At 53.5% G+C, this 18,390-nt stretch overlaps 1 protein-coding gene across 3 annotated transcripts; it reads left to right on the forward strand.

Annotated features, from left to right (window-relative positions):
• On the forward strand, nucleotides 1-18,352 carry LOC122389896 (collagen alpha-1(III) chain-like). Of its 3 annotated transcripts, XM_043382368.1 has the most exons (6): nucleotides 113-318; nucleotides 2,724-2,772; nucleotides 9,520-9,564; nucleotides 11,379-11,617; nucleotides 13,194-13,415; nucleotides 15,374-18,352. In XM_043382368.1, the coding sequence occupies exons 4-6, from the start codon at nucleotides 11,480-11,482 to the stop codon at nucleotides 17,768-17,770; spliced, it is 2,757 nt and encodes a 918-aa protein (XP_043238303.1). In that variant the 5' UTR covers nucleotides 113-318; nucleotides 2,724-2,772; nucleotides 9,520-9,564; nucleotides 11,379-11,479; the 3' UTR covers nucleotides 17,771-18,352. The 3 variants fall into 3 exon arrangements, with proteins under 3 accessions (XP_043238302.1, XP_043238304.1, XP_043238303.1); XM_043382367.1 differs by lacking the exon at nucleotides 9,520-9,564 and having other exon boundaries at nucleotides 1-318; XM_043382369.1 differs by lacking the exons at nucleotides 2,724-2,772; nucleotides 9,520-9,564 and having other exon boundaries at nucleotides 106-318.
• Nucleotides 18,353-18,390: the final 38 nt, after the last annotated feature.

Genomic DNA, 18,390 nt, shown 5'->3' on the forward strand with positions numbered 1-18,390 from the left:
TGTGGGACAGGCACTCCCGTCACTGCGGGCTTGGCTCGATGCCAGCGCCACAACAGGCTGGCGGCCTGATCCTATTTCCTAGCGCTAGCTGAGCCCACGCTGAGCCAACGGGCCCAGGCTCCGCCCCCAGCTGGTGAGCGCCAGTGACTGCTGCCTGGGCCCTGACGGCCCTGAGCTCGTGACGCGCATGCGCAGTAGGGACACGTGTGACCAAGTGAAACACTACGGCGGGCGCTGGACGGCGGTGGGGATGTGCTCCACGCTGTTTCTGTGTTATTTGTGGTGTGTACGCGACGAAGAAACTGGAGCATTTAGCAGGTATTGTGGCATTTCTCTCATAAACTTGTCGTTATTGTTTTTCAGCGTCCTACAGCAGTGTTTTGATAACGCTGGGCTGGGGCCTAGGGGCTAGGGCGGCCTCTGGTGGCCGGACGCCATTGCTGCGTCAGGCGCTGGCGGGGCCGAGGGGCCCAAGCGTCGGGGCCCTGGCTAGCGGGGTGACGCAACGCCGGCCTTTAACGTCGTTGATACGTCAACGGACCCTGGCGCTGGCGCTTGGCTAGCGCTGTACTACACCTTTTTGCACTCAAAATAGGCATCTTTTCATTCAATTTCGGCGAATTGCATTCAATTTTAGCGATCTCTCTATTCGAAGCAAATGAGAGATCGCTAAAATTGAATGCAATTCGCCGAAATTGAATGAAAAGATGCCTATTTTGAGTGCAAAAAGGTGTATAATGTGCTGCGCTGTAATAATCTTAGTTTCAACAATAACAAGAAAGACGTTTATTACAAATTGTATTGTAGGTGCACAATTAACATCGAACGTTCGCCCGTTCTTCCTGCACTTTGGGGGGGGGGGGGAAGGAATGATTTGATATAATTGCACTTAGGTATGTTTGGCATTTATTCATTTAGGTATTAGGCATACATATTAGGTTGGCAGTGAGCGCTGTCCTTTAAAATCTGAACTTTCCCCCATTTCTCTGCATGAATTGTGGCGAGCATCATAAAAATACGTTTATTTTTCACATTTTATACATTTTTGAGACCAAGTCATGCAGACAGACATAAACTAAATTCCGGAGACGGCGAGCCGCCACGAATCCGGTACGTCTACTCGAGCCGCCAACTAAATCCATCGAGGAAGCTTGCTGCCAACTAAACCCAAGAAACTAGAAAGAGCCTGTTTCAATGGGCAAACGTTGGGCTAGATACTATCTAGTATCTATCTATTAGGCAGCTAGTTATTAGATAGCTGGCTCTCCAGCAGGCTGCCAGCTAAATACCCGGCACTCGTCGGGCTGGGGCCATGCATGGGACCGACTGTGGGGACGAGAGATTGCCTTGGGACCGGCTGGCTGGACCGCCAATGTAGGCCCGGCGGTATTGCTTTGGAGTCGGGAGCCCGCGCCTCGCTGCAGCGGAGCGGTAACCCCAGGAGTCAGGACCCCCAGCGCGCTGGGGGTCCTGGATTTTCACGCCCTGCTGAGGGGTGTTTGAACACCCCCCCCTTAACTAACTCGACTCCTGGGCCACGTAGCGGTATAATACGGGGAAGGCGGCTTTTGAAAGAGCGTCAAAAGTAATGAATTTACTTTGATTACTTTATAGTCACTAGTCAGGTCACCAGAGGTCATTGAAGGCCAAATTTCGCCGATTTCTAGGTCAAATGTCAACAACTTTTAACAAGCCGACGCATAATTCTGAAACTAATAGAGCTACAGCGCCGCGGGAAAGAGCATTTGATAGTCCTTTTAACGCTCTTTCTGATTGCCTCTCTCAGATTTGACCTAACGTCAACGCCAGCGGTTTTGCTTGCAGGGGGCAAACACTGCCAAAATAGGCGATGTTTGCGATAACAGTTTTTCTGCAATAACTTTTGACTCAAACCATGCACAAGCTTACTTTTACTGACATCGTGTTCCCCTCGTGAAGACGCATCGAATTAACTATAATTTGACCTTAAAAGGTCAATTTGAAATTTAACCTCAGGTCAAGGTCATGACCTGACCGGAAAGGGTCATCTGCACATCAGTCGATCTGTATCGTCGAGCTGATCCCATCTAACGAAACGATTATCGATTATCGAAGTCGTTATCGATGATGATAACGTTTTTTGAAGTTTATCGTTTTTGATCATCGTTATCGAAGTAACGTTATCGAAATCCCCGTTTCGGTCAATCGATAACGATAACTTCATCAAATGCGACGCGAGCGCATTAAAGGGAAAGTTCACCTTCAACATAGGGTTTTGAACTGAGATAGCAGTTTGAGTTTTGTAGATTGAGAACTGAAAGATGCTGTTTGGAACGCCTTGCGGCCCAACAAGGTCTGTCGCCAAAGATATTCAAGTTTTTCGACGAATGTTTTCCTTATTTAAGGAATATGTAAGGAATTACATATTATTTAGTTAGAAGCTTATTACTTTCAAATATTTTATCCTTTCGATTTCTTTTTTTAGGTTATCGCTATCGTTATCACGTTATCGAAGTGACCGATTTGGTTTTCAAGTTATTGATATCGAAGTCACCGACCTCGAAAAAGGTTATCGAATTATCGTTATCGAAGTCGCGATCAAGTTACGAGTGCTCACCACTGCTAATGAGCGTCCAACTCCAATGCACATTGCAAATGCGAGGATCTTTATGACTTGATCACAATGGTGCTCGCTCGTTTGTCGCCCTAAAAGTCGTTTTACTGATATAATATTTCTCTTTTAGGGAATGAATTCTCAAGTGAACGTGGTTAAGGCTGAGCCCATTGTAACAGGTAAGTCAACTGATTTTTATTGTTACTTTGGTTTGGGGAATCGGTAGATTTTCCACATACCTATTTATCCTTATCCCTCGACCATATCGGCATTTTCACAGCGGTTAACACGTATGGGGTGAGGGAGAGGGGGTCGATCGGACTCTTTTGTTTTGCTGGAAAAATGAGTGTTTGCCTGTGAAGATAGATAGCCGATTGTACCCAGTTTTAACCCGGCAGGCGGTGGGCCTCCCGGCCACCTTCCGCGTGGTGGTGGTGGTGGTGGTGGTGGTGGTGGTGGTGGTGGGGGGGGGGGGCATTCCCCCCGATCTCCGAACCTACTGTACATACAGATCCGTAAAATTCAAACGGCGTTCCATAGCCCTGTCACATTTGTCGGGGAAACCAAATTTCATTAACCTCGAGGTCACCGATGACGTCACAGGTCAGGTCAAAGATAAAATGTTTCACCGTTCACGGATCTTCTAGGAAATGCACTATAAAACCGAGTAAAACGCATTTTGTCGAAAGTCAGTGTTAGGGCGTCAGTTGCCTAGTGCATATGATGCTATTAAAGGTCACTGATAATACCAGCTCAGGTCACAGGTCAGGTCACCAAAGGTCAGCACATGAACCTAACTTTACTAAGATTTGCGATGCATGTTTTATGGCCAATTTTTCATTTCCAACTCAATGGTGTTGGTTATAAGACCATCAGGTACGGTTTAGGTCACTTTCTGGTGGAGGTCAGGTCAAAAAAGGTCAAATTTCAAAGTTGATAGTTTTGCATAGTTTTGTAGCCCTCCTAATTCTTCACCTTTTATCTCTGAATTTTTTTTTCTTCTGTATCTCTTAAACTGTAGGCCTGACAGCTCTTCCCGCGCAACCTTTTTTGGGTCGAAAATGGCAGAAATGACGTCAGTCCGATGTCATTAGCGGCCAACCTATCATAGCCTTTGGAAAATTTCTAGTCACAGTGTGCAATAGCTATTCACGGGAGGGTACTGAAATTTTGGTGACGATCGGCGCAGCGGTTCGGGAGATATATAGAAAAAACTAAAGGGGAGGGCTAAAAAATCCCCCCCCCCCACCGCCTGGAAGGTTGTCCAAGGACATTGGCTGACATTCCAGATTAAAATTTTCGGGGAAATCGATGCCTGTTCAAACTACTTGAAGGGAGTTTCATGGGGTACCATAGGGGAGAGCGGGGCACTTTCGTGCATGGGACACATTCGTTTTCAGCAGTTTATGGGAATACGAGTGACTGCCCGAGCTCAAGGTAACTTATGAAAATATGTCATCATTGCCGCCCCTCGTTCACTGTAGAAAACAACACTGTACCTGCTATCATGCTTGATAAAAACGCAAAGTCGTATTATTCGTGCGCTTTCCACTTTTTTCATAGCATCCATTTTCGTGATCCTGACTCTGAAATGTGGTTCAGCCTTTTTTTTAAATTAGCGACGAAGAAGCTCAGTCTATTCACGGAACTGCTGCGAACTTGTTTGTTGCGAAAGTGTCATTTTTTCAACAAGAAATTTTGAAATATATCACAAATAACTTTGTGAGGCAGGTTCGTGCATGCACTGCCTAGGGGCACATTCGTGCATATTTTTCTCGTTTTTGCGATTTATGACTATCTGTAGAAGGTTTCACTTATGACGCTCGCGTGACTCAGCCTCGGCTGCTTGCGACGTCGTGACAAGTAATTCACGCGACCTCGGCGAGGTCACGGAGGCGGGTCGATGGCCGGCAGTTGGCACATTCCTGTAAGCCAGCCCTTTCTTTCTACATTTGTTGTTCCTGTCGATAGGAATCGAGTGAAATGGCCCCCTGCCAATTTCTTTTGGTAAATTTCTGGTAAATGCCCGGTAATTCCTCGAACTTTGCAGGGTGCACGGAAGTGCCCCATCCCTTGCACGAAAGTGCCCCATACCTGGGGCAGTTTCGTGCAAACGTTCAGAGTTATTCAAAGTCATTTTTTTTTTCTAATAGAAGCGATAATTTTAGAGGATAATTTTAAAGGGGAAAAATGTCTGCAATAGTTCCTTTCCATACTACAATCAACAATTTTTATACCATTGCACCAACCAAAGAACAGATATATGGATTTATCCTTTTTTTTGCACGAATGTGCCCCACTCTTCCCTACTTGATTTTGAATTTCACGTTACTTTTATGATGCACCTATTTGTGCATTTGGGTTGGGCCGGGTCAGGTCAGGTTAAACCGTCAGCCATCCCACAGATTGTTCTTGAAGTAGGCATTTACCACCATGCTGATGCCTCCATCACATGTTATGTTGACCTTTAAAGTAGTTTCCAAATGCTCAATTCAGTACTAAATTTGAAATCATCTCCGAACACTGCTCTGAAAATTGCATAGCTACCTAACTCAAAAAGAACCGAATCCATCCAAGGCTGATCCAAGGTCTCCTAACTTGCATTGACCTTCGCGTGGCCTTATTACCCACCATGATCCATGAGACAAACTTACGTTCACATGTTGGTACCTACTTTTGTTTTCACAATAAGTCTGAAAAAGTACCTATAGGTGTAATGTGTGCTGGCATGGTCTCGAGAAAGAGGTCACATCTCAAAGGTCATTTGGGTCAGGGTTATGAAATTTTCGGGGGAGGTATGCGTGAAATAAGTCGAGGTTAGGGAAAGTTTTGTTGCTACCCGTCGCTTTTCACGCGAGTTATTTTATTCGTGAAAAACGAGACTGGTCGACACCCTCAATAATGCGTGGGACCAACATCAAATCACATGTTTGAACGCTTGAAACCACAAAAAGGCTGCAAACACGCGGCTAATGCGTGCCGACATACGCCGAATCGCGATTCCGGCCAAACGGTTTCGAGAAATAAGTCACAGGTCAAAGGTCATTTGGGTCGGGGAGAAGTCTATGGTCAGGGTTATGACATTTTCAGGGGAGGTGTGAAATTGATCAACTCGAGGGTACTGAAAGTTTCGTCGCGATCGGCCGCTTTTTACGCAAGTTATTCGCGAAAAACCGAGGGGGGGTTCGTTCGACCTCCCCCCTATGCGGGTGAGGGCTAGGTTTATGGGTGCCCTATCAAATTTTTAATTTCATTGGATACCGTATCTGAACAATCTTATTGCCCCCCCCCCCCCATGCTCCTGTCCTGAACATATTTTCTCTCATTTTTTTTTGGGGGGGGGGGAGGGCGTCAGGAGGGTTGCAGGTGGGCCCCTTGGGCGGAGGGTGACGCTGGACGGACGCGAGCTGGGGGGAGGCCGGCTGAAGCGAGTGGTACGGCGGGTGGTGCCGGCTGCGGGCGGCCCGCAGCCGCCACTGAGGCGGTCCGCCGGGCTCCAGACGGACCGACCGATCCAGACAGGCCGGCCGGACCGACCACGTCGGGCGGGTGTCGGGCGGGCCGGTGTCGGGCCGCCAGTGGGCGCTGCGGGCCGGCGATGCGGGCCAACGTCGGGTGGTGCTGAAGTTGCCAGCTGGTGACAAATGAGTACGGGCGGGTGCTGGGCGGGCGCTGGGCGGGTACGGACCGGCCTCACGCGATATAAAGCTGGCTACGACCGGACAGCAGGCGGTCAGCGTACAGAGGGCGGACACAGCGCAGCGGGCCAATAGCGGTCAGCTGGCGAACCAAACGGTCGATGGGCGGACGATCGGACCGGCCTCGGACGGCCGTCGGGCGGGCGGCTGTCTTGGCGCCGGTCCAAGCTGGCTTCCCGGACAGCGGACTGAGGGCGGACAGCAACCAGCGCGTGCGGGCTGCGGACATTGGGCGACGGCTGATGGGCAGCAGGACAGCTGGCGAGTCATACGGTCGATGAACGGGCGCTGGGCGGGTAGGAGGCGGACGGCTGGTATGGCTAGCCTGGCGCCGCGCCGGTCCAATCTGGTTACGGCCAGACAGCCGGCTATGTGCGGGTACCCAATGGGCCTGGCGGCGGACGGCAGCCCGGGCGGGTAGCGGACTATTAGTAAAGTAATCTTGTAGCGGACATCTCACTGTCTAGCCATACGGTTCGTCGATTGGGCGGGGTTGGGATACAGCCTGCGCCCTGCAGAGGTGGCGCACATTGTGGGAAGCTGGGCAGAAACAGCCTTGGGAACTGGTGTACCTATAGTTCGTTTTTTTTTTTCAAAAGGACGCTGGCTCCAAGTATGTTTTTCGAACAAGCACGTGTTTTAGCGAGCAAAACGAGCAAAAACTGAACCTGAGAAAATCGAACGTCGACTAATTTTAACATGTGATTTCTTCCCGATAATTTCCATATGTGCGTTTTGGAACCATATATGAGAACAGTGGTGACGTCATACTGTCGGAACATGTATTTCAATGTAACTTATAACTATCATGGACGGAACTGCTTACTCGATTATAAGCTCGGCAACAGTGAAAAACTAAGTTTCACCCAAATTCGTTGACACTTGTCCCATTGCACGGACATTTGGGTGCCTGCTGCCACCAGTGACGTCATCATAGTATGTTCATTTTTAAGAAACAATTTCCAGCTACTTACCGTGCACAATTTGAAATCGGTTATTTTTTCGGTAAGAAATTCTTCGCCAGACACTGAAGCTGCCAAAACTCACGTGAGAGCTTCGATATTGAACTTTGAGCCAGCGTCCTTTTGAAAAAAAAAACGAACTATAGCTGCAGTATCGCCCACTAACCCGACGCTATTTTTAGCTGTGTTATTTTTGTTGGCTCCGATTTCCTGCTCAGCGCTCACATGTTTAGTCCCTTTAAATTGAACATGTTGTGGCATCGCCCCTGAGAGTGTGAAACTTGGCAAATTGTTTACGTTACGCAGAACCTACACGTGAATCCTTCTTTGCTTGGTAGGTAGTTTTGTGCAAATTCGTTCCATTGTAGCATGAATTTAATTCAGCACTATGAAAATAGCCATATTGCAATTAATTAGAGCTTCTGGATGTGTTCTGCTTTACGCGAATAGGTCAAAATAGAATAGTTATACTAGCTACCTATGGCACCAGTCTGCAATATGAACAAAAATCTGAATGACTAAAGGAGAAGCGATCCCACCTTACCCAGGATAAGCGTGCCAGTAAAGTCATCGTTGCACTCACAATCCATATGGCTCAGTGCCTCGTTCTTGGCAGACCTATTTCATGACATTTTCGGCTTTCGGCATGAGAAAACAGGGGCCCGGGAACGATTTTCAAGTTGGGGGGGCGAGCCTAAAATACTTGACATGATGCATATGAAACAGTAGCGTAGCTAGGGGTCTAAGGGGACACGTACCCCCCCCCCCCATCGGGTTCAAAGGGACCCTCGGGTCCGAAGGGCCCTGTGGCACGGCGCCATTTGACCGCTGGTGGTTAACGATGGCCATATTTCTACCATGGATGAAGTATTCCTAATAATACCTAATCCATGTTTCTACTCAGAAGGGCCCCATGGGGCTCGTTAAAGCACCTCATGAACCCTAAATAGCCACACTAAGATCTCCATAAGGGCCCCACGCTGGTTTCTGAGGGCCGCTTGCGGCTTTTAAGGGCACCTCGGTGGTCTCCAAAGGCCCGTTACTGGCCTCTGAGAGGTCTTACCGGCATGAGGGGCCAGTCTAGGGGCATTTCCCGCCTGTTATGGTCCCACACTTATTTTTCTGAGAGCCCCATAACGGCAACTGTGGGGCCTTCGTCGGCGCCTATGAGGGGCGAGGGCCCACGGTCACATCGGTGTCTCTGAGGGTTTCACATCCCCAACTCTGAGTGCCTACACCACTGCCTAAAAAAAGCCCTATATCGGCGGCTCCGAGGACCCAACCAACACCTGCGCATCTAAAGGCCATCCACTGGTGACTTTTGAGGGACCCACACCGGTGACTGAGGGCCCCACATGAGGGCCCCACCATGCCGGTCTCTAAGGACCCCACAGGACTTATTCTGCCGGCCTAAGGACCCCTTGCCGGTCACTGAGACCCCTTGCCGGCTTGTAGAGAGTTCGCGTCAGCAGCTCTAAAGGCCCCACACCCGTCTGTAACGGCTCCACACCAGCGTCTATGACGGCCCACAGCAACGCCTGTAAGGACCCTCATCGGCGCCTCTGAGAGAATCACACTGGCACCTCTGAGCGCCCACACCGGCACCTGCATGACGGCCCCACACCAGTACCTCTAAAGGCCCCTTACCGGCGATTCTGAGGGCCCTACGTTGGTGATTTTAAGGGTGCTACCGATAACCGAAGGCACCACGCAAGCCCTTAGTGTCGGTGTCGCTGAGCTGTAATCCCATACGGGCCCTCCGAGGGCGCCACGTCAGTGCACTCGTTGCCCCACACCCCTCCCTCACACCCGGAGCGGGTAAACTGTGTTATACCTATAGCAACGATTTTACCACCGTTGTACGTTATGTATTTTTCAAAGTTGACTCAAAATGGTCCAGTATAAAAGCTGGCCTGCCAAACTTATGGCCAAGGTCAGGCACAAATCAAAGCGGGATGACAATAGCAGATGTTGTCAAATCAATGCTGTATCAGCAGAAACCATTCAGATGGCAAGGAAAATGCCGCGTGCTGATGTTTAGATGTAGGAAACAAGACGGAAAGAAGTCCGGAAAAGGGAGGAAAGATCTTTTCTCGCTGCCTCAATGTTGAGGGGGCGCCGCCCCCTCGGCTCCCAAGTTGGGGGGGGGGGGCAAGCGCCCCCGCTGCCCCCCCTGTTCCCGGGTCTATGTGAGAAAATTATGAACCCGAAGGCCGAGTTATGGGACCGTCACCGTTTAATCACCCTGAAACTTTGTTGTTTTCAGATGGGTGGCTGAGAGGCCGGCGCCGCGAACTCCGCTGATGCTTAGGTGATTTGCTGCCCTGGCGTAACACGGAGTGTGCAGTGTCCTTTGAGTTTTGGCCGATATTGCTTGCTTGGGGAAGGAATCATCTTGGCCGCGACGATGGTCTCAAAATGCTTGTGTTTCGTTCTGTTCTGCTGGCGCGTTAGGTTGTGTGTAGTGCTCAGCGGCGAGCTGTTTTGCGTTGTCAGCTGCCAACTTTTTGTAGTAATATCTAGGTGCTTTTGGTTGCTTTGATTTCGGGTTGAATCGCACGGACGGTTTCAGTATATTCACTGATGATTTATTTTTGCGCACTATCAACCGTTTTAAGGGTCTTTGTTCCTAGTTGGTGTAAAATTGTTCCTTTTTTAGGCTCGAGCGGAGGGCTTATTTAGCTGGTATAAAATGGCAACGCCTTGTGCATCCTCTGACAAGGTGTGCCTTGTCATATTTTCCATTTATCGTGGTGATTCGCGAGCGATCGCTGAGTTTGCTTGCCAAGCACTCTTTGCACGAAGTCTTGATTGTCGATATCCCTGACCTGAAACTTCACCCAATCAGACCCAATAGGCCAAACAATCGCACTTTTGGCTTGGTTCACCGCTTCTGATCCGCAAACAGCATGCTTTATTTGTCTTCCCCTCCGAGTGCCTTTTGGGAACTATTAATACCTACTGGAACCGGGGAATGCTTACTGGGACTGACTGTGAATCGCACAGGGGACTAGTATGTCTGGCCTGGAGGCTAGATGCCTTCAGTGGTTCATTCTCACAGGGCCTGCAATTTACTAGAATGATAGGCAAGCTGAGTGCGCTATTTCTCAGAGATGATGCTGCCGTAACTCCTTCGGCGCTACCGGCGCTGAGTTTATATCATGAGATATTGTTTGTTGTAGAACTGTTGCCGAACTGTATGGCCTTTTGGGTAAAAAGCCCAACGTCGTACCGCCTGGCTTTTGGGACGCTGAATCCACTGCCGTTCTCTCGGAACGGCGGTGGCTTCCCGGCGGTGTCTGGAGGATACCAATTACCAGGCAGCGTGGATCAGGTGCTGGGATCAATAGACAGTCTGTGGATCACCGGACTGCGATCAGGACGCCCCCTGTCGCCGGTGGACGTCCGGGGGTCGATGGTGCCGCAACTCTTGGCGCTTTCGACCCGGGCGACCGACCAACTTTCCCCAGCCGTATTAGGGGAAGGCAAACTTTCGCCCCGCAGACTGATGGCGTCTCCCATCTTGGTGGACGCTTCTGATGGCTTTCTTGGGGACATCTCACTGGGATGGGCGCCGATGACCACTGTGGTCCGGGCGCCCAAAAACCCCAATTCATCATCATCATCTTACTGGGAGATTGCAATATAGCTTATTTTTACAAAGACTGACATTATTTGCCGTGACAACCCGCCGTCATTGGCGTACGATATAAAAAAGGGTTGCGCTTGCCTAATTTTTTTTCCAACAAGGCACGTTATCCTGCCAGATCCCAAGTGAAAAGCGACCCTGGTTTCCACTCCCTGCTGGCTTGAAGTCGGTATTTCTTTTACCGGGGCTTATCCCCTTATTCTTGCCGACTTTATCCTCGAGTTTTGAGATGAATTGGTTGCTGACCGGACACAGCGCTTGGGGCTGAGCTAAATTCGTTTACCTGTTTAGCGGGGTAAAGTGTGGCATTCATTCTCAGTTAACGCGGGATCATTAGCTGTTAAAGTAACAAACATAAGTAAGTGGTTCTTCCCATTTTCAAGTTGCCAACTTACCAAGCTTCCCATTCTCAACCCGCCTAGCTGCCCAGCTGGAGTGTGTAACCGTTGCTGATGCCCCCGTCTCTCTCCTTTCAGAGGTGCCTCCTGTGCTGCCCGAGGCTGTGACAGTCGCCTTCTTCGCCGAGTGCAACGTCTGCCACGAGAGGTTCGCTCTTCAGGAGGACCATGTGCTGCACATGACCTGCCACCAGGAGTCGCACCCTGCCGCCTGTCGCCGTTGTCCCAGCCAGTTCGCCACGCCACAGGAGCTCTCGGAGCACATCAAGCAACAGCACGTGACTGTTCAGAGACGACGCAAGCCCGGCCCCGCCAAGGTACGCCCCTGCGAAAAATGTGTTGGTTTGAATGCGAACGATTTATTCGGATCGTAAGCTCAGAAGGTACCTATTGGGATTATTGAACGGAATGATAAAATCTAAAACGGCGGCATTATATGGTTGATTTCTTAGAAAGTGAAACCGTAAATGAAATAACGATTGGGCCAAGCGTTTCATAAAACTCAGTGTATTTTCAAACTTTGCTCATGCAACACCCTTCTCCCATCAAAAGCACCCACCTCGCCCCCAGCTACGCTATTTACAATCTACACAGACGCAGGGCGGATACACGGACCACGTGTACCGCGCTGCCCCTCCCGCGTGGTAGTAGCGGCGCCCTCCCCAGTGGGACGGGTCGCATTTCATCACTCAGCCCAGCGCGGCGCCATAACAGCCCTCCCGCTCCCCCACAGCGTCCCCCCCCCCTCCCTCCGTCTACCCAGCGGCGTGCCGTAACGACGCCCTTCACTGCCTCCGCTGCTCTCTCCTTCCCCCTCGCTCTCTCCAGCTCTCCCAACGTGACAGAACGGCAACTCGACTCCGCGCTCTCCCAAGCTCTACCTCTCCCCACCCCGGCCGTTGCCCACTCCCGATGGGACAGGGTCGTATTATCCTTATCAGCCCACGGCGGCGCAATAACAGCCCTCCCCTCAGTCCCATCCCCTCAGTCCCCACGACGTCATAACAAGCCCATTCGACGCCGACGCTGCTCTCTCTCTCTCTCTCTCTCTCTCTCTCTCTCTCTCTCTCTCTCTCTCTCTCTCTCTCTCTCTCTCTCTCTCTCTCTCTCTCTCTCTCTCTCGCTCTCTCTCTCTCTCTCGCTCTCTCGCTCGCTCGCTCGCTACCTCCCGCAGCGTGACAAAGGTCACGGCTCTACCCTAGCTCTCCCCTCTAACCATCGCTGCCATACAGTGACTCTCCCCCCACCATTACTCAGACCCTTCCCCTCCCCACATCGACCCATTCCCCATCCCGACCCCAGTCATATCACACCCAGACCATTCGTCCCCTTCCCGTCCCCAATATTCCCCGCAACCGCCTACCCATCCCCTACCCCCACGCCTGCTGGACGCACCGCACACACCGCACGCAGCAGTGTGCGGTGCCCGTGAACACCCCTCCGGCTTTTTCTCCCCCGTCGGATTACCCGAAGTCCCCATGTGGCGCTGACCGACCAGGCATCCCAATCACCGCTGCCAGTGGGTACCCTGCTGAGCCCCTGCCAGTAGGGAGGGTCTGTTTTCACCCCTCCCTCCCTCCCATGGGGAATTGAGAGGGGCCGGCCGGGCGCCCCAACTGGCGCCCCAGCTGTTGCTACGTCAGTCTCAGTTGGCGGCCTGGTGCTTGTCCCTCGCCCCGACCCTCCTTCGGTTGAATTTTTGTCAGAGGGGACATGAACAAAGGAAGTGCCCTTCCAGCACACACTCGACCATACAGACTCTTCCACGTTGATGGGTGCATAAGTAGCCTTGAGCGCACAATGGCCTCGCTGCTACCGCTCCCTAAACCCCAACTAACAAAACCCTCCAACGTTCTAACAAACCCCTCTAATGTTACGTATACCCTCCGGCAGGTTGACAGAGTTCTTCGCTGCGTCATCTGTGGGATCGACAGCTTCCCCAACTTCTCCTACTTCCACGACCACCACTTGTACCACCACCTGGTGACGCGGCCGGAGCCGACGGTCACCCTGGAGCGCTCGGAGCCCGCCGCTGCCGCCGCCGCCGCCGCGGCCGCGCTCAAGCTCACGCTCCGGCGCAGCAGTCAGGAGCAGAACGGTGGAAGTCAGTTTGAGGTGGGTGAGAGAAGAGATATAATACCCATATCTCTATGGGTGAGGGGGCGAGCATGGGGACTGTGTGCGGCGACTGGCGGTGTGTATGGCTTGTTGGATGGATGTATGGCTTGGTGGGTGGAATTGGTGGATGGGTGTATGTCCGGCTACATGGCTGCGTGTATGTCGTATGACTCGGTATGTCTGGCTGGCTGGATCTGGTCAGGTATGATTAACTGGCTAGTGGCTAGTCCGGGATGAATGCAGTGATGCACGTTGTCTGGGTGACTGGCAGGATGGTCGACTGTATCTGGTTACAATATGCCCGACGGAATGGATGGCTGATATTTGATACGCTGGGTGTAACACGCTGGTTGATTGGGTGGTAGCGAAGTAGCTGAATGCTGACATGGTCGCTGGCTGGGTTATGTTGACTGCATAGCTATGTGCATCGACTTCCCACTGTAGATTGGACGGCTGATTTTATGACTATTGGGTGACTGGCTGCATGGCTTATTGGGTAGCTGAGCTGGATATATGGCTGACAGGGTAGCTGTTCGGTAGATTGGCCGCTGGGGCTGGCCCAGCCGGGTCAATACGTCGCCTGTATGCTGAAAGGATCGACCGCGGGCGGCTTGGAGACCAGACAGGCTGCAGGATGGAGCATCCTCCGACTGGGAGTAGAATTTAACGTCGTATGGAAGCAGCTTATCAGTTTCTCCGCCACCACCCAGCTTCCGTAAAAGATTCGTGTTATAATAGCACTCGTTGCCGGTAAAGCCAGTACATATATTTGCAGCTGCCGAAAGGGCAAACCTGCTGTAGTGTTAGTGCACTGCACCAGTACATTGTTATTGCACTGCAGTTGCAGTACAGTGTTCGCTGAGTGGTACGACTCGATAAGATCGGCTGTACTATCTGATAGTTATGTTATCCTTATGTTTTATCCTTATGTTTTTATGTTCCTTATGTTTTTGTCCTCCTGTACTTGGTAACGACGTTGCCGTTTTCCTGTAGCACCCACACAGCAATTATAGCATAGATAAGCCAAGATTACCTGTATGGTTACCTCGCTACATACTGTTATCTAAACCATCTACCTGAACAAATCACAACCCTTTGTTCCAAGTGTTAGGGAGTAGGGACCATACATAGGAGGGTAACAGTCTGTCGATGATTCGGCATCAGCGTCTTTAGCATCTCATCAGATGACCTCGGTCTCGATTCGCGCAAGCCGCTCTGAAGCTGCCCGCCTGCAGTTCCAGGCAGGGTTACTAAAGGTCAGCCAAAGGGCAGCGGGCACATAACGACCCTTTACGGCGCTCCAGGATTGGACGGCCGAACCACGGCAGTATGGCGGTCGAAGAATAGATTGGTGGATTGATTGATCTAAGGATTGATCTATCATGCTTGGGCTGTGTCGGTACTGAAAGAGGCGGGCTATAATGGCACGATATCGGAGTCCTATTGTCACGAAGATCCAATCATATCCTCTGAGAAGGGCTATTCTATGATTTTCGTCATACAATGGAGAATCGGAGCAAAAGCTCCAGTTCGCACCATTAAAAGAACAGCACATTAAAACATCACTGAAACACAGAATTAAAAACACTTGGGTAAAATCGCAGGTAAAAACAAATAGTACCTACATGCTGGTGATCTAACACGATAACGAGTTGGCTGTAGCTCGCACTAGCGCCGGGACATGGACTCACGTTTGAGCACTGCTTTCAGCCGTCGCGCCGTCAGATCCTGGCGATTTTTAGCTAGAGTCCTAGAGTCCTAGAGGGCATGCAACGGATGGTACTGGCATGGAGACGGATTAAGTACCTACGGAAGACTGGACTAAGTACGGACTACGGAATGAGACTGGAATGTCTGACTAATGTCTGCCCCCCCCCCCCCCCCGATGATCTCATGTCCCTCCGATGATCTGTCATCCCTATCACTGTGTGACCCACTGTCTCTCTGCTCCTCAGGTGATCCCATCGGACGGCTGCTCCTCTGCCGGCTCCGACTCCGGTATGGACGCCTCCGAGCCGGCCTCACTCTCGGGCGCGCCGCTAGAGGCGCCACCGTCGCCGGCTGAGCGGCTCCCGTCCGACGAGGGCCTGGCGCCCGGCGAGGATGACTCGCGCTGGTCGGCCGGAGAGATGGGTGTCGCCGACGAAGACTCGCTCTCGCAGGGACCCACCGATGCCCTGCACGTGGACGCGGCCGCCGGCGACGATGACGCCCTGGCGGAGGATGGCGAGGCGGTGGACCCGCTGGATGATCATTACGGAGACGAGGGTGAACCCGACGAGCCGGGCGCGATAGATCCGGACTTTGACACGATGCACACGCGACTGTCGGACGGCTCGGGCTCGGGATCGGCCGAGGGAGACGAGGAGACGGTCGACAACGGGCTGAGCAGCGACACGGAGCGGCCGGGCGGTTCGTCGGCCGGGGATGGAACACAGGCAGAGGAAGGAGTGATCGCTGACGTGCTGCCCGAGGGCGAGGAACAGGATGACGTGCTCCGCCTGCTGGACTCTCTGAACCGTGAGGGCGCGCGCAGCGCCTCCACGCCGCCGCCGCCGCGGCTGCTGCCGGTCGGCTCTCCGGCGATGCCACAGAGGATGACCGCCTCGGCGCCGCCGGCGGACATCGAGGCCGGCAGTCCGGCGCCGCCGCGCTCGGTGGCGTCGGACCCGGGTGGGACAGGAGACACCGACGGCCCGGCGCCCACCCTGCAGGACCTGGCTCCTCAGGCGGCCGACGGGGAGTCTGCACCACCCGCGGAGGGCGCCGACGGTCAGCCGGCGGGCGACCAGGCGGAGGGCGGCTCCGGTCAGCCGCTCATCCGGATGGCAGCCATCGCGGCGAACATCCCCGACGAGCGCAGCTTCCGACACGAGCCGCCGGCGACGCCGCAGCCACCGCAGCTGCAGCCGCGTCCAGACGGCGCGCGACTGCCGGCGCCGGCCGTCAGTGGCGCTGCCGGTCTGCCGCCTCTGACGCAGGGTGTTCGGCCGCCGGCGCCGCCCGGCTCCGTGTCATGCTTCGTGTGCCAGCTGCCGCTGCCGAACGTGGCCGCGCTCCAGGAGCACCTGCTCACCCACCAGGACCAGCTTCAGTGCAGCATGTGCCCCTTTAAGGCCTCATCCATCAACGACCTGAAGGCGCACAGTGTCACTTTTCACGGCAAGATGCAGGCGGGTGCCGTGGGCCGGCCTCCCAACAGTAATATGTCCAGTCATATGGCGGCGATGCAGAGCCCCATGACGGGCGTGGGACGACCACCGATGCCCGTGCCGCCCGGCACGCGATTCCCGCACATCCGTCGCGGTCGGCCACCGCTCGACGCAACACGCATCGCACAAATGCAGCACATGAACGGCTTGCGCGGTCGGGGTATGATGGGCCCGCGAGGGATGCAGCCGGGCCGTATGCCGGGGATCAGCCCGCAGAAGCGGCCGGCGCCGGGCATGATGGCGCAGGACCCGAAGCGCCGACCCGGCATCCCGATCCAGCCTGACAAGTCCGACTGTCAGGTGATCGCGGTGCAGCGGCGACAGCAGGGCGTGCCGGTGATACAGAACGTGGAGGGCAGTGCGCACGGCGGCAACCAGGGCACAATCCGACTGAGCGACTCAATCACGTTGAGCGTGCAGCAGCCGGCCCCGGCGGCCACTAGCGCCGCGGCCGCGCCCAACGCCGACGTGGCCTCCATCCTCGCCAACCGCGGAATCTCCATCACCCCGGCGGCCTCGGCTCCGGCGCCGCCGGCCGCCCAGCCACCCATCTCGCTACCCAACCTGCCGGCCGGCATCTCCCTGACCCCCGCCTCGAGCGCTAATGATAACTTTGCCGTGCCGCGGCCGCCGGGTGTGCAACAGACTAACGTGTCTCGACCGGCGCGGCCGCCCACCGTCGACCTCACCGTGGACACGCCGTCACCGCCGGCGCGCGGCTCTCTAACCTGCCGCTACTGTGAGCGAACCATGCCTAGCATGGCGGCGTTGGTACAGCACGAGAAGGCCCACCTGTCGGGACCCAACCAGAGCCTGCGCTGCCGCGTCTGTGGCATTGTGATGCAGAACTTGGCGCTGCTGCAGCAGCACATGCAGTCACGGCACGGCTCGACGCTGCCGCCGACGGCTCCCGGCCGCGGCTCCTCGGAGCTGGTGGTGCCCGTGTTTGACCTTAGCCAGGTCAGTCGCGACCAGCTGGAAGCGCTCGGCGTGCGCGGCTTCCTTCCCGTGTCACAGGTGAACCAGCGCCAGGGCCAGCTCGGTCTGCCTATCATCAGCCTGCAGGGACTCGGCAAGACAGGCCCCAGCCCGCGGCCCGTCGCCTTCTTCAACCTGGGACCGGTGCGGCCACTTCGGTAGTTGCGCTGCTTCCATCGACAGACCCCTCCGCCCACGGCGTGTCGAACACAGGTGGACCTTCTCAGAGGGACGCGAACCCTCGCCCAGCCATGGCCGAAGTGGTCTGAACGGTCTGAACAATAGTGGCGCGATGTGGTGTTTGTTGAAGCATGTAGTGGGCTTCAGAGACGCAGCTTACCTGCGTCTGACAGCGACGCACAGACTCGGGCGATGGGATACAAATGCATCGCCCTGATACAGGGTAGCAAGTTTTAACGTTGGACTTTGTGGCCGCAATGCTGCTCCGCTAAAGCGGCAAATGAGATATTTATGTGTATTGTGTCATGCTAGTGTACCTGTATATATGTCACGATGTCAAGAATGTTCGTTCGTGGGAGTACATCGACAAGTTTCTAATCATTTCATGAACGAGAGATGACTCGTTTTCGTTATCGGAGAGCTTTTATCTTATGCTGCGGCGGTTGTCAGTATTTTTATACCAAATCTGTTCCGTGGACAGTATGTGAGGCCTCCGTTTGATCACTCAGTGTTAGCCTGGCCGTTTACGTTCAAATAAAGCGTTGCTGGTGCAAATGCAATGACGATCGTGCTTTTATCCGCCGGAAGGAGACCCAAATATC

Source organism: Amphibalanus amphitrite, unplaced genomic scaffold, assembly GCF_019059575.1.
Source record: "Amphibalanus amphitrite isolate SeventyFive unplaced genomic scaffold, NRLGWU_Aamphi_draft 000375F_arrow, whole genome shotgun sequence".
Lineage (NCBI taxonomy): Eukaryota > Metazoa > Arthropoda > Thecostraca > Balanomorpha > Balanidae > Amphibalanus > Amphibalanus amphitrite.

Coding starts and splice junctions, on each gene's coding strand:
- LOC122389896 (XM_043382367.1), top strand. CDS start 2,727: ATGAATTCTCAAGTGAACGTGGTTAAGGCTGAGCCCATTGTAACAG. Junction 11,618..13,193: donor GCAAGCCCGGCCCCGCCAAG/GTACGCCCCTGC, acceptor ACCCTCCGGCAG/GTTGACAGAGTTCTTCGCTG. Junction 13,416..15,373: donor ACGGTGGAAGTCAGTTTGAG/GTGGGTGAGAGA, acceptor TCTGCTCCTCAG/GTGATCCCATCGGACGGCTG.